General features: G+C 40.4%; 1 protein-coding gene across 2 annotated transcripts in view; it reads right to left on the bottom strand.

The window, feature by feature from the left end:
- EXT2 (exostosin glycosyltransferase 2) overlaps window positions 1-25,672 on the bottom strand; it is a 110,117-nt gene that overhangs the window by 52,137 nt on the left and 32,308 nt on the right. The window contains exons 8-9 of one of the 2 annotated variants that reach the window (XM_024214540.3): window positions 14,500-14,631; window positions 1,427-1,616 (exon numbers count right to left, since the gene is read on the bottom strand). In XM_024214540.3, the coding sequence (XP_024070308.1) occupies window positions 1,427-1,616; window positions 14,500-14,631 (322 nt within the window). The remainder of the gene's footprint in view (window positions 1-1,426; window positions 1,617-14,499; window positions 14,632-25,672) is intronic. The other variant, XM_024214549.3, reaches the window with a different exon arrangement.

Genomic DNA, 25,672 nt, shown 5'->3' with positions numbered 1-25,672 from the left:
GGGTGTTTTACACAGCAGTACTAAACAACCGTTTGAGACAAGAAATGAATACTGTGTCCAATTTAAACTGGAACAAGAATATAAAGAGGCAGAATGCAATGCACCAAAATTGGAAATGGGCCAGGACAATGGGGTTAATAGCCTGACTCCTGCAAAAGTGCCATGGAATCTTAAATGAGTGCAAGTGATCAGGAACTCAGTTTAACATTGTACCTAACATACATAAATGGCCAGTTTAACTCTCAGGTTGTCAGTACATTCTTATATAGGAATATTACAAACCCAAAGAGTTGTCTCAAAGATTCACTTTATTGGCTACTGGGGACAGAAGAGACACGCTAACATCAGAGAGTTCACATTCAGGTTAGGAAAGACTGAAAAAAGGAAACAGAGATCAGAGGAAATTCAATGGGGGAAGAGAGCAGAAAACAAGTAGAGTGAAAAATACAGAGAGCTTGCAAGATAAAGAAAGGGGAGGAAGAGAAAAATTCTAAATAGACACTGTATATAGGGCACCTACTTGTCGTGTTCTGATTTTTGGAGCAGGTGGCTCTTTACCTCCAATACAGAGCAAACACTTTCTTTGGTATGTTTTTGAAACCAAAGCTGCCTTGAAAATAATATGGATTTAAATGACATGAAAAAAGGTTCATGAGCATCAAATAATTTTATAAACCCATGAACTCAAAATAAGACTGCGAGGTTCAAAAGTCCTCAAATTCCATGAGGTCTGCTCATCACTGATATAAATAGAATCATCTGTGTTTTAAACATAAATATTTAAATAAAAAGACCATTCACCTCACTTTTATCAGGACAGTCTCAGAGTTTTTACATGATAACCCAATGTCCCAGAAACTTCTTTCTGGACACACAGAATGTCTCAGGTTTTATTTCATCAATCAAAATGTTCATTTATTTTATAACCACAAAATGTCCAAACTGTATTCTTGTATCAAGTCAAATTTGTTCTGTGTTTACAGAGAACAAACAGTTTAGTGGAACAAGTGTTCACTGTGATTAATAGTGTCTGTAGAGAAAAATCAAACGAGTGTAGACAAATTAAGGCACCACTCCCCTCAAAGCAACTGTTAATGACGTTTGTTCAGTATTTTATGGGTTTTTTTGGAAAAAATCCTCCATTGAGAAATTTGCATGGCTTGCTGTTGAATCAGCAACTGGCAAAGGCAACACCAGCACAGATCCTTTTAAAAGCGTAATTTGGCCTTTTGTATTTTGCAACTTTTAAAAAAGTGTCATGAAAACGTACCAGTTTTTTTTTTATTTGAAAAGTATTATAAAATAGTTTAAAATAGTTTTATGTTTAAAAGTACATAAAAAGAGAGGTTGCATTGCATTAGATGTACAGTAGGTGTTCTGCCACTACTCTAACACGTACCACCTCCCTCCAACATGCATACCTTACCTTCTGGTGGATTCTTATTCTGATTATTCCAGACGACTAACAGCTTGGATAGACTGGGCACCTTGGACACCTCAGTGATGACTCGGAAGAGGCTTTCCACCCTGTCATATGTCAGGACTATAGCAGTGAAGCCTTGAGACTGTGGTGGGATTAATGGAAGGAAGAGTGGGTTGCTCACACTGCTCCATTTCTGTAAAAGCAGAGAGGATGTTCGATCAGATCAGGGTCAATTAAAACTATAAAAGGGGAATGTAGGCAGTCAGAATGTAAGTACCAGAGCTAGAATTTAGTTAAGGTAGGTCTCTTTGATCAACACCCTAACTCTTGGGAGAAGTAGCCTTTCAAAAAGTCTGATTTTCTTTTTCATAATTCACAGTTCCGTAAAACCTTCATGCCAACCCCATTTCCTAATGTCAATTTCTGTCATTGCCTGACAATGACTTTGTATCTAGTGATGGGCTTCAGAAAAAGTGGAGTAGAAGGGATGGAAAGACTTGTGGGGAAAGGGAACTAGGAGACATTTTAAACCCAGCTAGCATGGCATGATTCTCATTTGCTACTCTCTGCTTGAAAGTATTTTGCTTTTCATAGTCAGTCGTTGGCCAACAAGCAGAGAGCCAGCTCTGAGCCACCATTTCAGAGTGGAAATAGAATAAAAAACAGCAAATGCATAATCTTGACACAAAATGGGCACACAAATAAAAAAGACAAATGCTGACATTGTAATAAAGAGGGATAAATTATTAACTTCAACAAGACTAAGTTTATTCTGTGTGAAAGAAAAGTTATTACACCGTTAAATAGAAAACCCTATAAGAGACGCAAAGATCGATTTCAGAGAGTTATTTACTCCATCTGAATTTTAACTAGGGGGTCCCTTTTAAGACTTTAAAGCTCTTATTTCAATGCACTGCCAGCATAAGGAAGCCAGCTCAGTTGGCAAGAGACAAGACAGACAACTCTGTTCTCACTGAGTGTGCCAACTCTGTTTGGAGCCGAAGATGTGGGGGAAGGCAGCTGCAAAGGAACCATTAGATGGGAATGAAATTGCAGGCATTTTGACTCTCAACTTTTTCATTCCAGCTCGCTATTCAGATGCTGACATCCAGGCTAGGACAGAGAAGCAGAGGAGAAAACAAGACTTATTTGGAGGTGGGGGAAGAAAGGGTTTGGGAGTTGGGAAAGGAGAAGCTGATACAGTTTTGCAGGAAAGCCTTTGAATCTCAGCCAACAAAGAACTAGGAATACTTCTAATAGTTTAGAAACACTGCCCAATAACTGCCAACACTTTCCTGCAATACTGTAAGAAACCCCAGTTAAATACATACAGTAACTCCTCACTTAACGTTGTGGTTATGTTCTGAAAAATGTGACTAAGCGAAACGATGTTAAGCAAATCCAATTTCCCCATAAGAATGTACTTGGGGGGGGGGGGGCGTTAGGTTCCAGGTAAAAAATTTTCACCAGACAAAAGACTACATTATTTTTATATATATACACACACACACACACACACATACATACACACACATACATACACACACACACAGTGTAAGTTTTGAACAAACAATTTAATACTGTGCACAGCGATGATGATTGTGAAGCTTGGTTGAGGTGGTGGAGTCAGAGGGTGGAAGAGGGTGGGATATTTCCCAGGGAATGCCTTACTGCTAAATGATGAACTAGCTTTTGGCTGAGCCCTCAAGGGTTAACCCATTGTTGTTACTGTAGCCTCACACCTCTACAAGGCAGCACAAATGGAGGGAGGGGAGACAGCATGGCAGACAGAGACACACACCCTGTGTGAGAGAGAGAGATGCGCACTGCCCCTTTAAGTACGCTGACCCCACTCTAAGTAAACTGCCTTGTTAAGTAGATCATCAAGTTGAGACAGCAACTGCTCCCAGGAAGTTCCCTCCATCCTGAGCCCTGTCCGGTCATTCCCCCCACCATGGAGATGGGGTAAATGGGGTGCAGGAGCAGGGGTACACCCTGACATTAGCCCCCCTCTTCCCTTCCCCCGGCACACCAAGCAGGAGGCTCCAGGGAGCAGCTCCAAGGCAGAGTGCAGGATCAGCACATGGCAGTGGGGGGAGGGACAGATGAACTGCTGGGCAATTGATAGCCTGCTGGGCGGCTGCCGCCCAGAAAACTTAGGGAAGCGGGGAGCTGATGGGGAGCTGATGGTCCACCCTGGTTCCAAGCCCCCAGCAGCTAGCTCCAACGGGCTGCTCTTCCTGCAAGCTGTGGACAAAGCAGGCGGCTGTCAACGACGTTATAAGGGAGCATTGCACAACTTTAAACGAGCATGTTCCCTAATTGATCAGCAACGTAACAACGAAACAACATTAACCAGAACGACTTTAAGTGAAAAGTTACTGTACTACAATTCTGCTAGTATTGGGAGGAAAATAAACTTTACATACCCAAAGTTATCAGCTCACATTTGCTGGGAGGAGGTATGGAGCCTCACCATTTCCTTAAAGAGTCTTTGGGTTCTTTTTCCTCACACTTCAAAGGTGGCTGCCTTATCCACCTTTACCTAATGCCACTTACACTACTAAAATAGTCTGCATGTCTACTGGTCTGTCTTGGTGACACTAGCAGTTGACATGTGCAGGAACAGCTCTCAGATTTCAGATGCTCACATTTTCTGAAATGCCAGTTTTTAGGCTTATTTTCTTTAATATTTATTGGGACCTGAAGAGCAGGGGTAGAACTCTCTTTGATTATGGAGCAGTCCCAAGAATTTCTAGGGTGAATCACAATCTAAACTTGAATAGAGCACAGTCTACCTCATTAGACTTTTAATGAGCAACTTCAAAAACTGCATTTTTTCTCTCAAAGATCCTGAATATCAAGTTTTCCCCAATTTCCCACCTCCTCCAAATGATCCTTTTAATGGTGAGAATCTTTTTTGTGCATCCTTCACAAGGCTGCTTGTATTAATACTTGCAGCAGGGGTTTCGCTGCATATTCAATACAGTGCCAAGAAAATCCTACATTTCTGCCCAGCAAGAAGAAATAACTGGTCAAGTAATCTTACAGACAATATCCTTTTTATTATTTAATGATGACCCCCACCATCCAAATTAAGAGCTCCCATATGAAGTTTCCTCTATTGTGCAAGTTCCTTTCTGGCTGCAGTATATCTTAATAGAATGTGTTAGCACCCAGCACAATGGGGCCCTGGTCCTTGACTTCAGGCTCTTAGGCACTATGGTAATAGAAATAGTATATAACAGGGTCGGCAACCTTCGGCATGCGGCTCGCCAGGGTAAGCACCCTAGCGAGCTAGGCCAGTTTATTTACCTGCTGACGCGGCAGGTTCGGCCGATCGCGGCCCCCACTGGCCGCAGTTCGCCGTCCCAGGCCAATGGGGGCGGCGGGAAGCCGCGGCCAGCACATCCCTCGGCCCGCGCCACTTCCCGCCGCCCCCATTGGACCGGGACGGCGAACCGCGGCGAGTGGGGGCCGCGATCAGCCGAACCTGCCACGTCAGCAGGTAAATAAACTGGCCCAGCCCGCTAGGGTGCTTACCCTGGTGAGCCGCGTGCCGAACGTTGCCGACCCCTGGCATATAATTTGCAAGGATTATTCTGTTCATCTTCATCTTCTGACACTACTTTTTTTTCCCCTCTCTCTTTTTTTTTTTTTTTTTTTTATTAAAGAACATCCAAAACTGTGCTAGGTATTTCACAAATTATATACAGACAACCCCTGACAAAAGAGCATTAACATAAGCAACAATAAAGGGTTTTAAACATGACATGATGTCAATTCCAACTGATCCTACTCTCTGTCCAAAGTACAAAACTTCCTCACTACAAGATCTTCTTAGGGAAAGAAAGGTAACCTCTCAGAAGAAGTATGTTTATTTCATCTTATGCCCCTGGTAAGTGGTGTCCAAGTAAAGGAAAAGCTTGTACTCTGTTCCTTAGAACCTAATGGGGAAAGAAAACCAAGGCCCCTTGTTTGAGAGAAACATTTCAAAAGGGCATTTAGGCATCTCTGAAGTGCCATTAAGAGCCAACCCCCTGCTGCCTGCCTGAAGTGTGTGTCTACAGTCTGAGACCTCTTGACCCCACTTTCTGCAGGAAATTGGGCAAATTCAAACCTCCATAATTTACTTGAGTCTTCCAGACTTCTGCTGGGGAAAGGCAAACAATGCAGGCAATTAACTCAACAGAAACCTAATTAAATCTCTGTTATGGCAGCAGGGCATGAAATGCATCATGGCATCAAGCTGACTACTCCCAACCACTGGCAGCTGGAGAAGTCAACATGGTGAGGGAACATTTGTTTTAGTCCCATCATTATTAACCCTCATGATGGGTATCCATCTGAACTTTCACTGTCAGAAAGAAGAGCAAGAGGTAGTGGTGGAGAGATCATTTATCACTTTCCATGACAATGTGTTGACACTTAACTATGGATACAGCAATCCTTTCCCCTCTTCATCCCTCCCATGCTAATATTAATTACAGGAGCCATGGTAATTAACCCAAGATTGACAGTTTGTTTATTGTGAATCACTTTTATGGGCAAGCAGTATCAGGTTGCAAATGGCAGCTTCCTAACAGCGATCTCACATCACTCTGTCTCTGTTGTTTGGCAAGCCTCTCCACAGACAACATGGAAAGCCCAAGGACTGGAACCCACAATGTGAGAGATGGCTGGGGAGATTGGCCTGAAGTTGGTGAGGTGTGAGAATTCTTTAAAGGGATGGGTCTGTGAGAAGAGATTCAAGGTATTGCAGCTGGCTTGTGCGTGATTGCTACAAGCAAAAAAAAAAAAAAAAGTTTCCATTTGCTAGTAAGGCATTTCCCCCTTGTTACAGGAACACACCGGAACATTATTCTGCTCCTTCCTTACTGAATGCAACATGATTTTATTTTAAGAGCAGTTAAAGCAATGGGGGCAATGGGACAAGGGAAACCCCGCCATTAGAGATATCTAAAACTGCACTTGATACCAATCTTTCATGTGCAATGGAGCAAAGGTGTGTTAGGTATGACAAAATCAATCTTGCTAGGATCCAGGAGTGGGATATTTGACACCTGAGAAATCACATCCAACCCCAATTATTCTGTAACTGGCTAATCACTGTAAACATTATAACATCTGTATAGCACCAATAACATGCTACACACAGCTAATACAATGCCTCTACCCCAAAAAGCTTACAATCGAAGTATAAACAAAGGAAGGAGAAATTAAAGGCAATATGCAAGCAGTGAAGCTAAACACACATTTTATGAGTTCCGTGATTTTTTTTAAAAAAATTGTTTATGTTTGTTGAGTAACATTACTTTGTTATGTGGTAAAGGGACAATGGGAAGAGGTGCATATTAAGGAAAGACTTGAAGGGAGAGAAGGTGGAGGCATGAAAGACGGGGCCTCGGAGTGGGCTCTAGAAACTTGAGGCTGTGTGGAAGAAGGCCCATATCCTAGCAGAAGGGTTAACAATTCCAAGCTACCATTTAGTAGGAAAAACTGGCAACAATATAGCACATAGATTCCCTTGCTCTCATGAACAAGAACTGTGGCTTTTTCCTCCCTATACATTTTATTTTCAACAACCATCAGACTTAATACTTGTTGTTAACCACACTTTTTAGTAAAACCATATTCAATTTGAACAAGGACAACCCACTGTCATTAAAAAGCCAAGAGGCAAGGACTGAGGAGTATGAGGCGCTGAATGGTACAGTAACTAAACAGTTCTTCCATGTACCAAGCAAAGCAGAGATGTACTTATCCGCTACCTCTGCATAGAGGGGTTTTTTGGTTGGATTGTTTTAAATATCAATCTTAACCTCAATGTGGTTTCAATTACGAATTAAAAGACCAAAAAAGCCTTGATTTATTCTATTTTGTTCCAATTATGCATGATGTGTTTCCTCGGAATACTTTGAGAAAGTATTTCATCATGCTTCCCATCCCTCAAGTGGTCAAAGGGCAAAACCAGAGGAGTTAACCCTCTCCACTTCTCCAGAATCAAAGTGATTACATTGTGGATTCAAAGGATTCAAAAACAGGATTTTTAGCTCATAACTACAAATATAAAATTATGCAGTACCTTTTTAAAGTCTAGCTAAATCTATTTTACTCTCTCTGACCTCCTACAATTGTGAATTCTATAGTCTGACTATATTCTGTGATTATTTGCAGTGTTGTTGTAGCTGTGTTGGTCCAGGATATTAGAGAGACAAGGTGGGTGAGGTAATATCCGTTATTGGACCAACTTCTGTTGGTGAAAGAAACAAGCTTTCAAGCTACTCGGAGTGCTTCTTCAGGTCTGTGTAGCTTGAAGCTTGTCTCTTTCACCAACAGAAGTTGATCCAATAAAATATGTTATCTCACTCATCGCCTCTCTCTGCATTCTGTGAAGTATTTATTTCAGTTTTAATTTTTTTCCTTCTTTCCATTAATTTCAATAATGTGCCAATGGAGTGGATTTGAGAAAGGGGGATGGTGAGCGCTGTTTAGAACAGAGTGCATATTTACAAATGTCATAGTGACTGGGATCTTTAGGATCTCTCCATCTATCAAGGTATTCATGTTCTATTGGTGCTCATCACCGTAGCATCTGAACACTGCTAAATGGGGGTCCAGGAATGGGATTAATGTTTTCTTTAAAATAAAACTATACAATGCAGTCTCCTGACAACGCAGACAGTGCAACATACTCTAAATTGGGAAAACAAAACTTGAAATCAATTGTACGGCTGCAAGGCCCCACCCCTAGGGACAGAAAAGGTTGAGTGCATTATGAAGGTGAAGCTTGGGATAAAAGGAAGCTGACTAAATTCTACTACTATATATTTTTATTGAGCCATTAATGAAGACCAAGCCTCCTACTTTCTAGGCCACAAGGCGAGCAAGAGACCAGCTGGTGAAATAAGAAGGGTTATTATAGGGAAAGGGGCAGATAATAAAGTCATTTCAGAATAAGATGGCAGGCAAAAATCCTACAGTTTCTTCAGGCCAGCCTACGTAAAACAACTGCCATGAGAATAAGAAACACAACCCCTACATATACATTTGTGTATGTACTACTCTTTTCAGGCTCTCCCAGATTAAAAAGGCAAAAAGCTCTCTAAAAAAACCTAACAGTATTAGTCACAGACAGATTGCGTGTGGACTTAAAATTACAACTGACATTAAAGTGAAACATCTGAACCTCCACTGCATGCCAAGAACCAAGTCCAGGAGTCTGTTTCTCATGCCACAGAGGATATCGCAAGCAGATGAAGTTAAACTTTCTCTACATTAGGTACCAGCCACACTGCATTAGATAAGTATTATGTCATCTTTTACCATATAAGCAGAGAATCCTGAACTCTACTCTTGGCAGGTAAGGCAAGGAGAAATGTTGTTTCAGCAAGAAAATATATTTTTAAGTCTGAATAATCATATATTTAGTACACAGGACCTATCATAATACAAACACTGCAGAAGTATATTAGTTACTACACCTTCTAACAAGACATGGCAAGAAATCCAACATAGCAAATAAGACAAAATCCCACCCAACTGATCCAATGCATCTCACAAGTAAAATTTAAGATGCCTGGAAGTAGATTGGATGTTATGAAATCTAATCATTTCAGAAAAATGTAGCAATGAAAACTTGAGTGAGTTATACCACATGTGTCAGCCAATAAGACTGCTGGAAGATTTCCTCTTATACACAGATAAATGTTTGTTCAATGTTTTGAAGGTGAAGAGTGTTATCGGGGCACAAGCAGAATATACAATACAGTGGAATCATCTGTTTAACACTTATTGCTTAAGCTTGGATGAGTGATGTTTTTAATTGGCAACCCTCAGGATCTAGATTATTCACAGGAACAGTGAGATGTAAAATGCCAGCCAAACAGCTCAGAAATTGTTTTAAGTGTTTTAAAAGGCTCAATTAGTTGCCAGTTGGCTGAAACACACAATCCATTCTCTAAATGAACATCTGACTTAGGTTTTGCTAAGTGAATAGCAACTATGCTACTGTTACTCAGAGAAAAAGTAATTTTTTGCATTAAATTAATTTGACTATTACTTTAGTTTAAATAGGGTGGAGATTCTCTTTTCTGCCTTACTGAAAAAACATTGTCTGGCAGTCACTCAACAGGAGAATGGAGGTCTGCTAGAGAAGTGCATTTATTTCTTGGCACACAGCGATTCTCTCAACAATTATTAAACGAGAAACTATTAAACTACAGTTTATAACATTCAAGTTCAAAACTCTAAGGCAGACAACAATGGGGCCAAACCTTTTAGAGGTCTGTGCTATAAGCAGGCCTGAAAGAATTCCACTAACACCAGTGAAAGAAAAACTGGGAAAGAACAACATTATTGTCATTCTCAATCATCTGCATATGTTGGGAAGGTACAGAGACACAGAGAGAGAGAGAGATTTAAAATAGTCTCCAAAATCTAGAGTTGCAATTACTAATTTATCTCTGTATTAGATAATTAGAAAGCATCTAATTGAGGGAGACTGATAGTAGGATAAGGAATCTTTCGACTCAAGGTTATTCGTTCTAATCCAGTTTGGTAGAGACCAAAAATCATGACTACCACCTGACAGATGGTTAGTGATTTATGTGAAGTCAGTAATCTCAGTCCAGTTTATAATGAATAACGGCTGCATCAGTAAACAAATGGCAATAACTGGCACATTTGCGTATTCTCAGCAAAGGTGCCAAGGGCTGGATGGTTCCAGAGCTGTCAATTTAGCACCTTTCACTAGCACTATATTAATTTATTAAAAGAAGGAAACATCGGGGGGGGGGGGTGTACACATACACACAGTATTGTATCATAATATATAAAACAAAACAAATGTTTTGGTATTTGTTACTGTTTTTCCCTTCTCCCTCAGCCCCAATGGAAGGATCTATTAACACAGATGTTGCTCCACTTCACATGGAAACCTTTATTTTTAAAAAGGGCTAAAAACTTTCAGTCAGCCAACCAATTTGAATAGGTGAAATTGCTCTGATCACTTCCTCAATGTATAACACACTCAACATGATGCATTGCATTACATATGCATTCATGTCTCATGTAACTTACATTCCCTTATGCTCAAAGGACATTCAAGTATTGCTGTTGCACAGAATTGTGGCAGCAACACTCAGCATGTGAGGGGTTCAATGAAAGAAATAGAAATAAAGGTGAGCTACACACAGATCTAGCTGTGAACCTCCTCACTATGAACTTTAGTGTATAAACACCATTTCCATCCTCATTGTCAAAGACAATAGCCAACACCTCAAATACCAAAATCATTGAAATTCTTCTCAAAGGAGTATGTAACCATCTGAATATTTCCAAGATTGAAGGTATGTCCCTACCCCCACAGTTCAAGGTGATGGTGTGGTCAAGGTAAACCTTAAAATAAAAAAAGCTTAGAAAATTAGCCTGCATTTTGCAACAATCCCAACATGTTGTTGCCAATTAGGTGGAAACAGCATTGTGAAAGCAGCAGATTCCTCTTCAGAGATGAGGTTGTTAGAAACCTGTCTGAGGAAACATTCAGATCCCTGGCAAACTCCTGTGTGTAGCACTTTTACAGGTTATCACCCCACTTTTTAAAAAAATATTAATTCAGAACTAATTCAAATTAATGTTAAAGTCCTGCAGCATTATATCAAATCTTGGGAAATAAGCGACTGAAATGAAAAGGTGACTTAAATTAAGGTAACCTCATGAAGTCACAGAGAAGAATTTTACATGCGGGGGAGTTACAGGAATTGAACAAGTTACGTGGACTGTTAAGCTGGAAAACAATCACTTACTGTTCTATTTTATATCTCTGAACTGGACAGTATTTGTCCAGTGACATAATTTGTAACATGGTAAGGCACGTTACTGAACACTTATTTCTGATGTTTGCAGTGACTGTAAGAGAGTCAGGTTACTATGTGGGGCAGGAATCACATTTAATGTCTACAGATAAAAACATTACACAAATGAAGTAGGACCGCTAGAAGCGCAGATAAGAATTCTCACTAGTTCCTCCTTTGTGTGATGAACTTTACAGACACAGTAGGCTCTTATTCTGTTACATTAAGTAGTAAGGAAGGTTTCCCTTTTCCAGCTGCCCAAACTCATATCACTTGCTCCAATAAAAGCAGGTCTTTCATGCATAACTACCTGTAAGCAAATCTGTGTTCTCTGATTCACTCAGGGCCATTATTAGCCAGTGCACAGGGATCTGCATAATAAATGTTAGGTTAATAACCATATAGTGACCATATAAATCTTTGATGAGTTGCTGTAAATCCCTTAGTACCAAAAAGCTACTGCACTCTCTGAACCTCTCACTGATTTTGCCCACAGCACATAAGGTTGCCTCATCTTCTGACCCCCTCCCCAAATCTGTCACTCCAGTGTCCAATCTACACTGCACAGTGGAACCATAGTGTAGATGGACCTGCATTCAATATAAAATGTAGCATTAGGATGGGTGACAGAAAGAGGAAGGAGAAGGAGTCAGATGAGTCAGCCATATTTGTTTTGGGAATGTGAATTGCAAATTCTGAGGGCAAAAGCCAGTAACAGAAGAGGGATTTACAGGAGCCCACCTGAGTGCATATTTCACTACTAATGCTATAGTGACTTGAGGGTGCTCCTTGTTAACTGACTAATAACTATATCCTAGACTAAGAGAACTTTGATGTCCTAAGTTTCAGAGTTTATTTGCTGTACAAGTCTCGGCCTTGAAATTTATTTAGCCCAGAATACAGCTATCATTTGTAAACTGGTAGCATTCTCAAACTAACTTTTAATTACTCACTCTATTTTCATATCTGGATCTGATGGTACCTTTCACTCTCCTAAAAGATACTGTGTCAAATCTCTACATGCATAAATGTATCTTTAGAATCATAATTTCCCACCAGGACTAATCAGAAATTAACAGGGTCGTTATAAATGCATGTTATCAAGGCACAAACCAAGATAAGAAACATGCTTATGGCTCAAGTGGGACATTATTCCTTTTGACAAGCACAGACCATCTGTGGAATTCTGACAGCTGGATAGTGCAATTATTTAAAAAAATAACTCAATGATTTATTAAGTTGACTGGCAGATACTATATAAGCACTCGCCGCCCGAAGTGTCTGAAATTATAAATTAGCTGAACCCTGCGGAGGAGGCTGCCTAGAAGACTGCAATGATAATAAGCTCACCTCCAAGAGATAAAATATCTCTAAAGCAAACATTTTTTACAATGGATAAATCATAACTACTGAAGGCTCCAGTTTTTTGCTGCCACTATTAGCGCGAGGGTCAAAATATACAAGCTACAGACTTTAGCCAGTTAAATAAGAAGTGATTGAATCAATTATACTTTTATATGCACTCATACTGGAGTGATAAATACTTATCAAAATCCATGGTCAATGTCACAGAACTGCGTGGGTCTGTTCAGGAGCAATTAAATACAAAGAACAATTCCTGATCTGAACTGTATTTTCTTTTACTGATCCTGTGAAAGAGGGTCACAAAAGATCTCTGCATAGCTGGCTGACATAGAGCTTACACAGCTCAAAAAGGACATTTTTAGGACTTTTTTTCCATACTGAAGCAAGAAAAATATTCATGCATGTATTGAGACTCTTTCAGCTGAAATATAAATCCAAGGAGCTGACTATTTGTGGGCATGGAAGAGTCTCAGTATGGTGTTTGGCTGGACAAATTCCAGTTTGGCTAATTACTAGAGCCTCCTCACGTTTTCTCTGCAATTTCAAATGGATAGAGTATTCCTCTTTACTACCTGTATTACTCTATTGTGTACTGTTGCTGTGTATCACTGACCAGTTTCAGTGTTACACTCTAGAGATTGCTGTGTTTGTTTGGTGACCGATCTCTTGTAAAGTGCTTTAGGATCTTTCATCCCACAGGATCCCAAGAAATACACTTTCCTGTAAATACAGTTATAAACAAAAAACCAGGGGCTTATCTGTCCCCCACAGCAGAAGGAATTGTCACTGAAGTCAGTGGGTATCCTACTAGAGGGAGAGCAGGGAAGAAGCAGCCTGAAAGGTGGCTTTTAATGATGCGTGTTTCCAAATTCCTATTTTTCTTTTACCATGGAGCTCAGGCCAGGTGTCAGGGCATTCTTGATGTACTAAGGCACAGTCTGAATAGTCTACTAAGATGTTCTGAGCTCCTCATTCTTGAGTAATTGCTTCCCTCTTTCATACCTCAACCTTCACACTAGACATCTGTCAGTGCCATGCTTGCCTCCCCCTCAGCAATGCTAATGGGTCAGTATCCTAGGCTAGGCCCATTGAAAATGCTATCATTCTCCAATAATTTAGTGAGTTTAATATCAAAAAGCTATTCCTGAGCTCTCTTCTCCTGTATAGTTGAAAACCGTCCTGCTACCAACCCTTTGACTGAGCTTTTGCAGGATAGTTTAGAAAAAGAAAATACAGGTATTAATTTTTCTGTATGTGTAAAATATAAACTAACTAAGGGAGAAATTAGTTTTCAAAATTCTGCAATATAAGAAAATAGAATAGGGCTGAATGGTGCAGCAGGTTAATTAACACACTAGCACTTCCTCCTCAGAGAGCTGGGTTCAAATCCTGGCCAAATAAAAAGTGAAATGAGTTTGTCCCAAAAGTAGATCACTCAGGATGATTATCAGTTTCTGTACAAGCGAATTCTAGGACTAGAATACCAGGGGTGTACATTCACAGGGCTGCGTGGAGAAGACAACAGCAGGAAGAAGAAAACTGGAGGTAAGGGAGGTATTCCTCACATAGCTCTGACAGAAGCTCACACAGAATCTATTTATACCATGAGACTTTTGCCAGTGTTATCACTTAAGTTATTCACTTTCAAAGGTATCAAATTCACACAAAATTTAACAAAAACACTCAAATATATATACATACATACACACACCTGAATATCATAAAAACATTTTGTGCAACTTACAAATACAACAAACCTTTAAATAGTAATGTTACCAAGATGCATAGTACATACCAACGACCTGAAAGAAAAAAATCTTATTTTATGACTAAGCCACAGAAGTACATTCTACTTACAACAGCTGGGGGATCATTCCATTCTTCATAAGACATGGCAGCATATGGGTAGATCCTGTCATTGATAATCTGAAGGGTGGCCAGAGCAATAGCTTTCATCGACCGAAAATACGCTTCCCAGAACCACCTTGCCTGCAAGGAAAGGATGAAATGCACTTTCAGGCCCTGCTAACTCCACAGACCTGATGTCTAATCATCAGTTTTCATTTATCATATGCAATCTGCTAAATGCTACTGAGAAATCAGCTGGAAATTAAATCAGGAGGCAAATTCACTGGAATGAGGGATGTTTCCACAGAGGCTGCAGACCTCAAAATGAAAAAGTTACTGAAAAAAAAAAAATTTAACTGAAGTTGCAGAACAATAAATAAATAAATAAAATAAATAAAAAGCAAGGAGGACATGCAGAGGAAAGCATTTGAATGCATTCGTGAGTGGACTAGTGGAATAAAACTCCATGCAAATATATGAAGGAGCCAGTTTCTTTCATATTTATCAGTTTTTCCCCTCAAAATGTCAAAAATGATTTAACCACAGCAGAGTATAATTTACTGTTATATTTGTTTTTTCTAATTTGAGGGAACTCAAAGTGCAGCCCAATAGCCAACTGAAGCAGTGGAGCCTAAAATACAGCTGCCTTGTAATTGCAGCATGTGGAAAAGCTGATCTGCTGCAGGTTTTTGCTACTGGTAAACTCTACCAAACAAGCAATTTCTATTCTTCTATGAAGAATAAAGATAGGGTCCTACCAAATTCATGGCCATGAAAAATGCGTCACTGTCTGTGAAATCTGGTCTCCCCCCCGTGAAATCTGGTCTTTTGTGTGCTTCTACATTATATTATACTGATTTCATGGGGGAGACCAGCGTTTCTCAAATTGGGGGGTCCTGACCCAAAAGGGAGTTGCAGGGGGGACTGCAAGGTTATTTTAGGGGGGTTGCGGTATTACCATATCATGCCATCCTTACTTCTGCCTTGCTGCCATCAGAGCTGGGCGGCCAGAGAGTGCTGGCTGCTGACTGAGGGCCCAGCTCTGCAGGCAGCAGCGCAGAAGCAAAGGTGGCAATACCATAACGTGACATCCTTACTTCTGTGCTGCTGCTGCTGACGGTGGCTCTGTCTTCAGATCTGGGCTCCCAGCCAGCAGCTGCCACTCTCCAGCTACCCTGCTCTGAAGGCATCACTGCCGCCTGCAGCAGCGCAGATATAAGGGTAGGAGTACCGCAACTCCCCCCACAATAACCTTCTGACCCCCTCCCCACAACTCCTTTTTGTGTCAGAACCCCTACAATTACAACACGGTGAAATTTCAGATTTAAAAATCCTGTGACCATGAAATTGACCAGAATGGACCGTGAATTTGGTAGAGCCCTAAATATAGAAATGCAAGCAAATATTAGCATTTCTTTTATCTAAAAATGTACATGATTGCAAATTAGTCGTAGTCCTTGATCCCAGCAAGTTTTCAACTCAGCCATGGGTGTTGTAAAATTTGCATGCCTTTGGTCTAAACTAAGGCGCTTTTTAAAAAAAATAAATGTGATATTCAAACAGATAAATATACAGAATTTCACAGATGAATCAATTCTAGGCTGAGACTCTATATGAAAAGTTTCAATCCAGATTCAGTTTCTACCCAAGACAAACCCTTGGTGCTGGAGGAAAAACGGGATTTGGTAATGAATATGCTGACTGATACAATTCTGTAGTACAGACACACACACACACACACACACACACACACTTTAAAAGCCTGGAATCAAATGATACTAAAGAACCACGTCCAACCCAAAAGGAAACGTGTTTTGCCAATGATCATAGCTCAAGTGCCTTGGCCTAATAAAAGTGAATTTCCTGAGCTTAGTTGTTTCTGCAGAAATTTCCAGCACCTTGAAGTGTCCAGAGGCACTTCTTTTTAGGATCTCCCCAAGCTTTAGCATTAGCCTGCAGGAGTGTGCACGTGCATCTAGGTGGGAGAGCAAGTGATAGGAAAGACATTTCCAGATGCACTGGCAGCATATGAAGCTTGCTGAGCCAGAAAACAAACAGAAAGGATAATATACCTCTCTGGCCAAGTGCTATTTAACTATGCCAAGGGGACTTTTCAAACAATGCAAAAAGGCCAGCTCTAGTGTATGCTAGCAAAGTATCAAATCTTTCTCAAAGGTTTTTTGGGGAATCCCATTGTCTTGGCAGAACAGGCTTTTGGATAACAAAATTAAACTGTTTTGTGTAGTTGTGCAATGCTAAACAGCTGTTGCATTCCATCCTACAGGTGGCTGCTCTTCACTGAAGCGCAAAGTGATTCCTATAGGTACAATTTGTAAAGCTCTTTGGGATTCTTCAGGTTGAACAGCACCGTATATAAGTGCAATAAATCCAAAATTTTACTTCTAAAAGTGTTGAGGATGCAAGTTCACAAGCAGACTCAATTATGTTCCTGAGCAATGGCACCATCCTATGTGTTGTTTTGAATACTAGTAATACAACTGAGAAGAAAATGGGTCCGTTGCCAAGTCCTCACCCTCATCACTCACTCTGGAGGCAGTTTTTAAGTCAGGTTTTTCAGAAGGTTTTGGTTTTATACTTTGGAAGGGAAAAGCCACTCAAATGGTACAAAAAGCAACAAACCCTTAGCTCATTAGGAAGAGTGATCATAGAGAACGACAATGGGTAGTGTCACCTAGAATACTTTTTACCCTACTCTGGGGAAAGAACAATAATCACAGGCCTCGACACCTAAGAATATTCAAAGGATATTCCAGGAGGCAGATGAGTTTATCCAACGATTAGTTACATTTGTACAGGGCCTCTGACCCAGAGGGAACCCAAAGTGCTTTACAAACCATATATAAACCGAATCACTTTGCTCACTACAGAAATACATTCTCTCTCTGGAACCAAATAGGAACTACTCACGAATTTAGGCCAAAAATGAACACTGTACCCAACTGGAAGTGCAGGAGAAATATATAAAGGTAATTTACCAATATTATAAAAAAATAAATATTTAGAACTCTAAAATACTTTACAAAAATTAAATAATCCTCCTAGTGTCCCCAGAAACCAGGACAAAAAGTGAAGAATCAGATGCCAAGGGTATGTCTACACTACAATTAAAAACCCACGGCTGGCCCGGGCCAGCTGACTCAGGCTCATGGGATTGGGCTAACAGGCTGTTTAACTGCAGTGTAGACATTCGGGCTCAGGCTGGAGCCTGGGCTCTAGGAATCTTCAAGATGGGAGGGTCCCAGAGCTCATACTGCAGCCTGAACCCAAACGCCTACACCACAGTTAAACAGCCCCTTAGCCTGAGCCCCATGTGTCCAAGCCAGCTGGCACCGGGCAGCCGCACGTTTTTAATTGCAGTGTAGACATACCCATAGAGAGGAGTAAGTTACAAGTGTCTTACACAAGATCCTAAAGAAAACCAAAGAGAGCAAGGATAAAATTTGACCAGGGCAGTCCATTTAATAGCCCTTCTCGTCCAAAATTTGTAAAGACCACAAGTAGATACAACTAGAGCGCCACAAATTCACGGATATCCACTTTATATCCGCATCCACAGACCATTTTTGCAGATCGGATGCGAATACAAATTTTGTATCCTCACAGGGCTCTAGATAGAACACAGATTTTACATTACACCTGCATGTTAACTTATTAATTGATAAGTAGTTTTAGAGAACTATCATTTGTAAGAGAGAAATTAATTGCTAGAGGAATAAATTTTACATAGCCTACCTAGGTACAGTAGCAGCACAAGTTACATACAAATCAACTGCAGAACCCAACATGGTACTTCATGCTGGTAAGTGGTGCACCCCATTTCTCCTAATCTGGTAAATTTTTACTGGCAATGCTAGACTGGTGATTATTCACCTCTCTGATAACCAACTCCTCCTGACAAATGGTTATAATGCAGAACCTATTCAGACACTCTCTACCTCCTGTTGACTGCAGCAGAAATTAATCTGAATCCACTTCATTTTGCTGCAAGAATGTTTGCAGTGTCCGGTAGAATTATATTTTAACACCAGGAAAAAGACAGGAGAAGGGGGTGAAGGGAATTTATTCTTTACAAACTAATATTTATGTAATTATTAATTTTGGGTGAAGAGCTAGAAACTGTTTCAACATTTGGTTGTAATTTTTCAGAACGGAGTTTGTTTAAGGCAAAACCCAAAACCTTCTAGGGGGATTGCAAGTCTCCAGACAGATGTTTTGAGGGCTCATTACTTCCTTCCTATCTTGTTTGCTTTTATAAAACAGAAGTGATTAACATGGCTAGCTATTCTAGGTTGTCCAACATGGTAAGTTACTAAGCATTATTGGAAAGTTATTCTACTAGGGAAATACGTTGTGTTTCCCTGTTTCATCCAAAATAAATTTTAATTTTCTAATTTACAGTGTATGTGATTGGAAAGCTTTTATCAGAAGGTAACAAAGATGTAGCAGGAATTGGGTGGGACTCAATGATACACATCGTAGTCTACTAGCATAGTCCAGGGAATAGAGAAAACTTGAGTTCTACTCCTGGCTTTGACCCAACACCCTCTGTGTCCTGGGGCAAATCACAAACTCTCTCCCGTCAATGGCTCATACATGAGCCTTCTCTTTTCTTTGTCTTTACAAGCCATCTATTACTGAAGTATGGAGGAAGGAGGCTAAAGGACAAGCAACAGAAACTTCATTCAGAGTCAACAAATATTTTTTATGCCACCACCTGATGTTTTAGGCCATGGCTGTGACTAAATGTTCTTGCTTCCTTTGACGAGGCATCTGCAGAGGGTTGATCAGTGGACTCGCTTCAGCGTGTACACATTCTGCTGAATCTGGGTATCTGGCCTCACTCAGAAAACCCTTGAGTGTTTCTTACTGTGAGAAGTTCTCCCGTGTCACAGATAAGGTTGATCGCACACGATGGATAAGATCAGCTGGGAAGCTCCCAAGGACAAGCCCTATTATATTCTAGATAGGCTCTTGTACCATTCTCAGTGCTATAGTAGCTCAGTGCCTTCCAATAGTGCATTAAACAATGAGACTACAGATCTGTCACATGACATTTGTTCACTCATCCTCTCCCCCACGGGAGAAGCAAGTAGAGTGGGGTATCTTGTTTTGGTAGGGTGTACAGTCTTTTTTGTTTGTGTTTTGTTTTTTTAACATACATGCTCCTCTGTATTTATTTTGAGGGCAGATCAAAGAAATGTGCCTTGCATTTGTAGTGGATGGTGCTCAGGTTTGTGATGGTCCTTAGCTCCTCAGGAGTTCATTCCATAGTCTTGGTCTGGCCCCCAAGAAAGTTCCATTTCCCACACAAATGAGCTGTACCCTTCTTGCATCCTAAATTCATACTAGCTGCTATGATACTGGCCTTACTACCTGATCTCCAGGGTAAAGGTACACAGGACACAAACTGGAAAGGACCTCCTGGATCATCAAGCCCAGGACACTGCTATTGCATGCTGCAAAGATTATTTTCACAAGGTGACCATGCAGAGCTGCATTTCTTCCATGTTTTGAAGAGATTTTTCAAGTTTGTGCCATTCTAAGTATTAATCTATGTTATTTTATAGATTTGGTGGAAATGGATGAGGGGAGGGATAGCTCAGTGGTTTGAGCATTGGCCTTCTAAACCCAGGGTTGTGAGTTCAATCCTTGAGGGGGGCAGGTAGGGATCTGGAGCAAAAATCAGTATTTGGTCCTGCTACTGAAGGCAGGGGGCTGGACTCTATGACCTTTCAGGGTCCCTTCCAGTTCTATGAGATAGGTATATCTCCATATATGGACACTTTATAAATTAAAAAATAAAATAACTATGCCCAAATATTAGCAGGGATACAGTTCTAAACCAAGAGGACGCAGACATCTTGTAGGACAGCACCACAAACCATAGTAACAATGGTTATTCCCAAACCCAGATACCCACAATCTTCAAAATGTGCCATGATACCACTAAATTCAGCTATGAAAGGGAACTTGCTCATATATGGATGAAAGCAGCAGCACTTCAAGGACTCTCTAAAGCGTTCTCTATTTAACCCTGTGCAAGTCTCTTTCCCACCTAAATGCTGGTGCCTAGACAATCACCAACTTTAACTATATAAATTAGGCTCAAATATACATTTAAAACCACTGTTAAAAGTACCAGGAGTTCTCAATCTGGGGGGCTGTGACTTGCAGGGGATCACGAACAGGTCACCGGGAGTTGCTACCACCCTGACTTTCCCACATTGCTAAATGGGCAAGAGATCCTGGACAGATCCAGAGTGGAAAAACAAGAGAACCTCTGCCAGAGAGTCCTGCTCCACCAAACAGCAGAACATTCAGCTTTAAGAAACTGGATGACCCAAAGAATGGAGAATGACCTAGAGAGCCTTTAAGTTGCCAGCTAAGCTGCTACCACTAAATGGCTGTTCAGTAACCTATATGAAATGAAATGCGTCTCAGTCCAATAGCTACGGTCCATTTTACAAACATACCACTGCAGGTAATACCATTTGCCACCCTTGTACGTAGTCCAAGGAAAGTAACCAAAGACTGAACAAACTATGGAGACTGAACTCTCTTCTCTCTCCCCTCCCCACAAGTGGTAATCTCTGCAAGCCAAAAGTTGTTCCCTCTTGTCAGCGTGGAGGAAGCTTTCACCACCATTGTTGACATTCTGCTAAGCTGTAAATTCCAGCATTTTCCATCTAAAGTTGCTTTAAATATATATTAAAAAAAGACTGAAGAGATCTCTTTATGAAAAGGATCCAACATCCAAACAATTTCATTTGTACAGAATTTTTTGGGGGGAGGGGAAAGGGGGGGTTGAGAAAGCAATTTGTGTAGTATATCTAGTAGCTGTAGCAATATTTGTAAGATGGAGAATAAATCAAGCCCCTAGCAAATTCAAGATAGAAAAAAATAGTTACAAAGCAAAAAAGAAAGGCACCGCTCCAATGTACTGCTCATAAATACTTATTCTCGGAATCCCTTTAGCAAGATGACACAAAGCAGGATTTCCTTTTACTTGGCTGCAGCCTTACAACTTTGGTCCAGTGGACTGCAGACACACTAAGGTGTTCCAGGTACCAATACGCACATCACTTTAATAGATGAGAAGCATGGGACAGAAGCATTTACAGCTAATTTCACAGGAAAGAAGACACAGCAACCTGCAACAAGGAGGTAGCCCACTCACTGAAAGTAACATTTATTTAAGCAAGGTATTATTTTTCTTAGAAATAAACACACTTGGGGGCCCAGCATCTCTTTACAAGCTCTTTACAAGCCAGCATAGCGTCAGGTTACACAGTCCATTCATGTGTTTACAAGACCTAGTGTTAATGACACTAATGGTGCTCCGACAGAGTACAAGACAGATCAACATAAACCTTCTGCTTATATTGATAAAAGAAAAACACTGGGCATGAGGAAAGGAGCACTGTAGGGTACAACTCAAGGGGGTGTGTACATCGGCAGGGAGAACTATGCTCCTTGAAAGGAAGATTCTAGGTTTCTATCAGTTACCCACCCAGTTTGGTGAGAATGGGGAAAGTCAACAGAAGAGAGATTTGGAAGAAAGCAATAAAAGTTAACTGCCCATAAAGCACCACTTCTCCCAACCTCTAGGTCAGGCGCCATGCTATTGTAAGATTTTATTCCATTGCAGGAGCCAAGTGCTCCCAAAGTGCCACACTTGAAAAGGTTTATGAGGCCTTGAAGTGTTACCATTTTCACACTGGCTGAGGTTACTCTACTTTAACCGCTTTCCTTTTATATGGTGTAGGTTCAGATACCCACTTCCATCCCACGGTGTTTTTTCAAATAAACTTTTTAGTCCCTGATCAGGTAGGTTAGGGAAGCTTTGGTAAAAGGAAGGCATGTAACCTAGAGGCTACACTGGGAGCCAGGTATCTTCACTTTTATTCCTGGCTCTGCCATTTATTCAGTTTAACTTTATACAATTCACTAACCCCCTGTGCTTCTGTTTTCCCATCTGTGCAACATGTGCAATCCCCACCTCATAGAAGTATTGTGAGGCTTAGTTGTTTGTAAAGCACTTTGAAATCCTCGGATGGATGGTCCTATAGAACAGTGTTTCTCAATGACCGGTCTGTGGACTGGCGCCAGTCCCTGAGATCTCCCTGACACAGTTTAGGAAGGCAACAAGCCGGTCCTTGGTATTAAAAAGATTGAGAAACACTGCTATAAAAGGACAAAACATTTTCCCTCCTGTTATTTGTTTAATGCCAAAACTTCTAAACATATAATTTAGCTAACCAATATTACTACAGTAATTGATAACTGCAACTCTCTGGTCCTTTGCTAAATATTTTTTCACAAAATGCAAAGTAAACCTGTGGAACTCCTATCCAGAGGATGTTGTGAAGGCCAAGACTATAACAGGGTTAAAAAAGAACTAGATAGTTCATGGAGGATAGGTCCATCAGTGACTATTAGCTAGGATGGGCAGGGATAGTGTCCCTAGCCTCTGTTTGCCAGAAGCTGGGAATGGGCAACAGGGGATGGATCACTTGATGATTACCTGTTCTGCTCATTCCCTCTGAAGCACCTGGCATTGGCCACTGGCAGAAGACAGGATACTGGGCTAAATGACCTTTGGTCTGACCCAGTATGGCTATATTCTTTTGTTCTTAAGGTACCATGAGCAGACAGACTTTTTCAGACTGCCACAAAGTAACATGCAAAATTTCACCCAGCTGAAGGTTAATTCGGAAGCTTGCCCGGAGAGGCCTTCAGGCTCAAAATTTACATAAAGTAGAACTAACCGAAGACATACATCTTCAATAAAGAAGCAGAGACCTCAGCGACTACATACCCTAGCATGCGATGCTCTATCTTGTTCCAAGCTGCCTCCAACCATACCATATGGACCTACATATGGGGACCCATGGTCTAACAGAACATTCCCACACTCAAATGTTTAAGCTGCCATTTCTCAATTCCCCATACTGGATGTCTCTCTATCTATGATTAGCTTGCTGTGCTGATGAATTCCTTACTGCCAGCATGTGAACCAGTTTCTCTGTATTCAGTTCCATGGGAAGAAACCTCCAAATGCTTCAGTTACAATCAGCATCATTTTTTGCTTCCTCTGCTAGGCAGGGCTTGAGAGATTTACTGATGACTGCACAATTTTGGGTTATGCAGCAATGTGTAGTTTACAGCAGGTGATAAAGATCTAGGGTAAAATTTTCAAAAGTGCTTAAGTGCCTTAGGAGCCTACATCTTATTTTCAGAAATGACTTAGACACTTAGGAATTTACATCCCATTGATTTTCCCAATGGGAGAAATAGAGTTTGCATGAAAGAGAAAAGAATGTAGGCTAAATGTTCAAAAGTGATTAGCCAGTTTTGGCTGACTTAGCAGGTAGCTCAACACTTCCTGAAAATCAGGCCCCTTTCAGGTGTCTTAATTTGGTTACCCAAAAATTGAGGCATCCAAAATTAAGTGACTTTTGAAAATTTGGGCTGAAAGCAAAAAGTTAAAGCCTCTTCCCATGTATAGGAGTGTTAATATTAAACCTATTAAATCAATGGAGTATTAGTAAACTCATGCTGTATTTCCTGACCAAAAAAACTTCTAAAATATTTAAGTTAATCGTCTATAAAATATGAAAAAAAGTGTCTTTCAAAGTTGAGCAAAGCAGGTTGTAGTGTGGCTAGTTTCCAAGAGGGGTAGAGACAAGATTTCTAAAGTGAGTGAGTGTTTAAAAAGGGGGAGTTATATCGATAGATATCGATAGATATCGATATAGATATAAAAATCATTTGGTGCCACATCACCCGAAATAAAGACCAAACCATAATTTAACCTGGTTTGGGTTTCTGATAAACCAGTAAAGAGTGAACGGAGGAGAAGAGTGACTTGTAGAAATATCACATAAATGTGAAAAAATGTACTAGGTAACTATTGCATTTTATAAAACAACAACATTTCTATTCACTCATGTACTTCTCCTCCCATTTCCCAATTGTGCTGAACTGCATAAGTCCCAGGACCTCATGAAGCCAGAAGTAGATTGCATTTATTTAACTTTACCTAACCACATGAGAGGCCTATGGAGGTAAAAATCCTTTATTTCAAGCAGCTTGTGTAGGCTGAACAGGACACAAATATACATCAATACTGTCCTACCTCTCAACTGTCCTTCATTAGTCACAAATGTACTTGTTTGGTTTCTTGCCTTAGGCATCAGAAATGCTGGTTATAACAATGTATGTCACAGGGTAAGAGCAGATGTAAAATAATCCATGGCCCCTCTTGCCACCCCTACAACCTAAGTCCATGTGAAATACAGGCTAAGACACATCACAAGCATTGAGCAGATTTAGGTGAGGACCAGGGACATTCTAACCCAGATATTTTTATAGGGTGACTCAATACCAAGGGGGGAGGGAGGCATGTTGGTGCTAATATTAGGTACAGTTTCATTTTAATTTGACCTGATAAAATTATCTCAATGTATTTAATAATCTAATCCAATATCTGCTTTCAATCTATACTGCAGTCATTTTAATCATGGATTAAACAAGTATATTTGGCGTCTTCAGAAACAAAGATTTGGTTTCCTCTCTTCATTCTAACTGCCACTTTTTTTTTTTTTTTTTTTTTTTTTTTTTTTTTTTTTTTTGGTAGTTGTCAATGCTCAGAGATGGAGAGGTCAAGGTTCAAAATGCTAGTCTGACCCTCCAGATACTAGTCGCCTGGGAGTAGACTTCTAGGAGTTCTCAGTTTTATTGCTGTAAACTCCTGACATCACAAATGCTGACTCCTGGAGCTGAGGTTAAAGGGAAATGTTAGTGCTAGCAAGATATTAATTCCATTCACTTTAAGTTTCTTGCACTGTGATTTTTCTTGGGTCCTTATCTCACATTTTGGCTGTGGTAGTTCACAAGGTATTACCACCGCAATGCAGGCATGAGACACTCAGATACCAAAATGATGCACTACAAGCAGGTCTCTGTTAAAGATTAGCTTTACCAAGTCTTTCCTGTATCACATTTGTTTTGTTCGTAAGTTTTCATCCTCAATTCTCATCTTACTTTTGCTAGTTCACAATAGCAACACTTTGCTCAAAATCCAGCTGCAACTACACTACACACAAAACTACTACACCTCTACCTCGATATAACGCTGTCCTTGGGAGCCAAAAAATCT

The sequence above is a fragment of the Terrapene carolina genome, unplaced genomic scaffold (assembly GCF_002925995.2).
Source record: "Terrapene carolina triunguis isolate 2854851 unplaced genomic scaffold, T_m_triunguis-2.0 Scaffold96, whole genome shotgun sequence".
Lineage (NCBI taxonomy): Eukaryota > Metazoa > Chordata > Testudines > Emydidae > Terrapene > Terrapene triunguis.
This window is presented reverse-complemented; position numbering and strand designations above follow the sequence as displayed.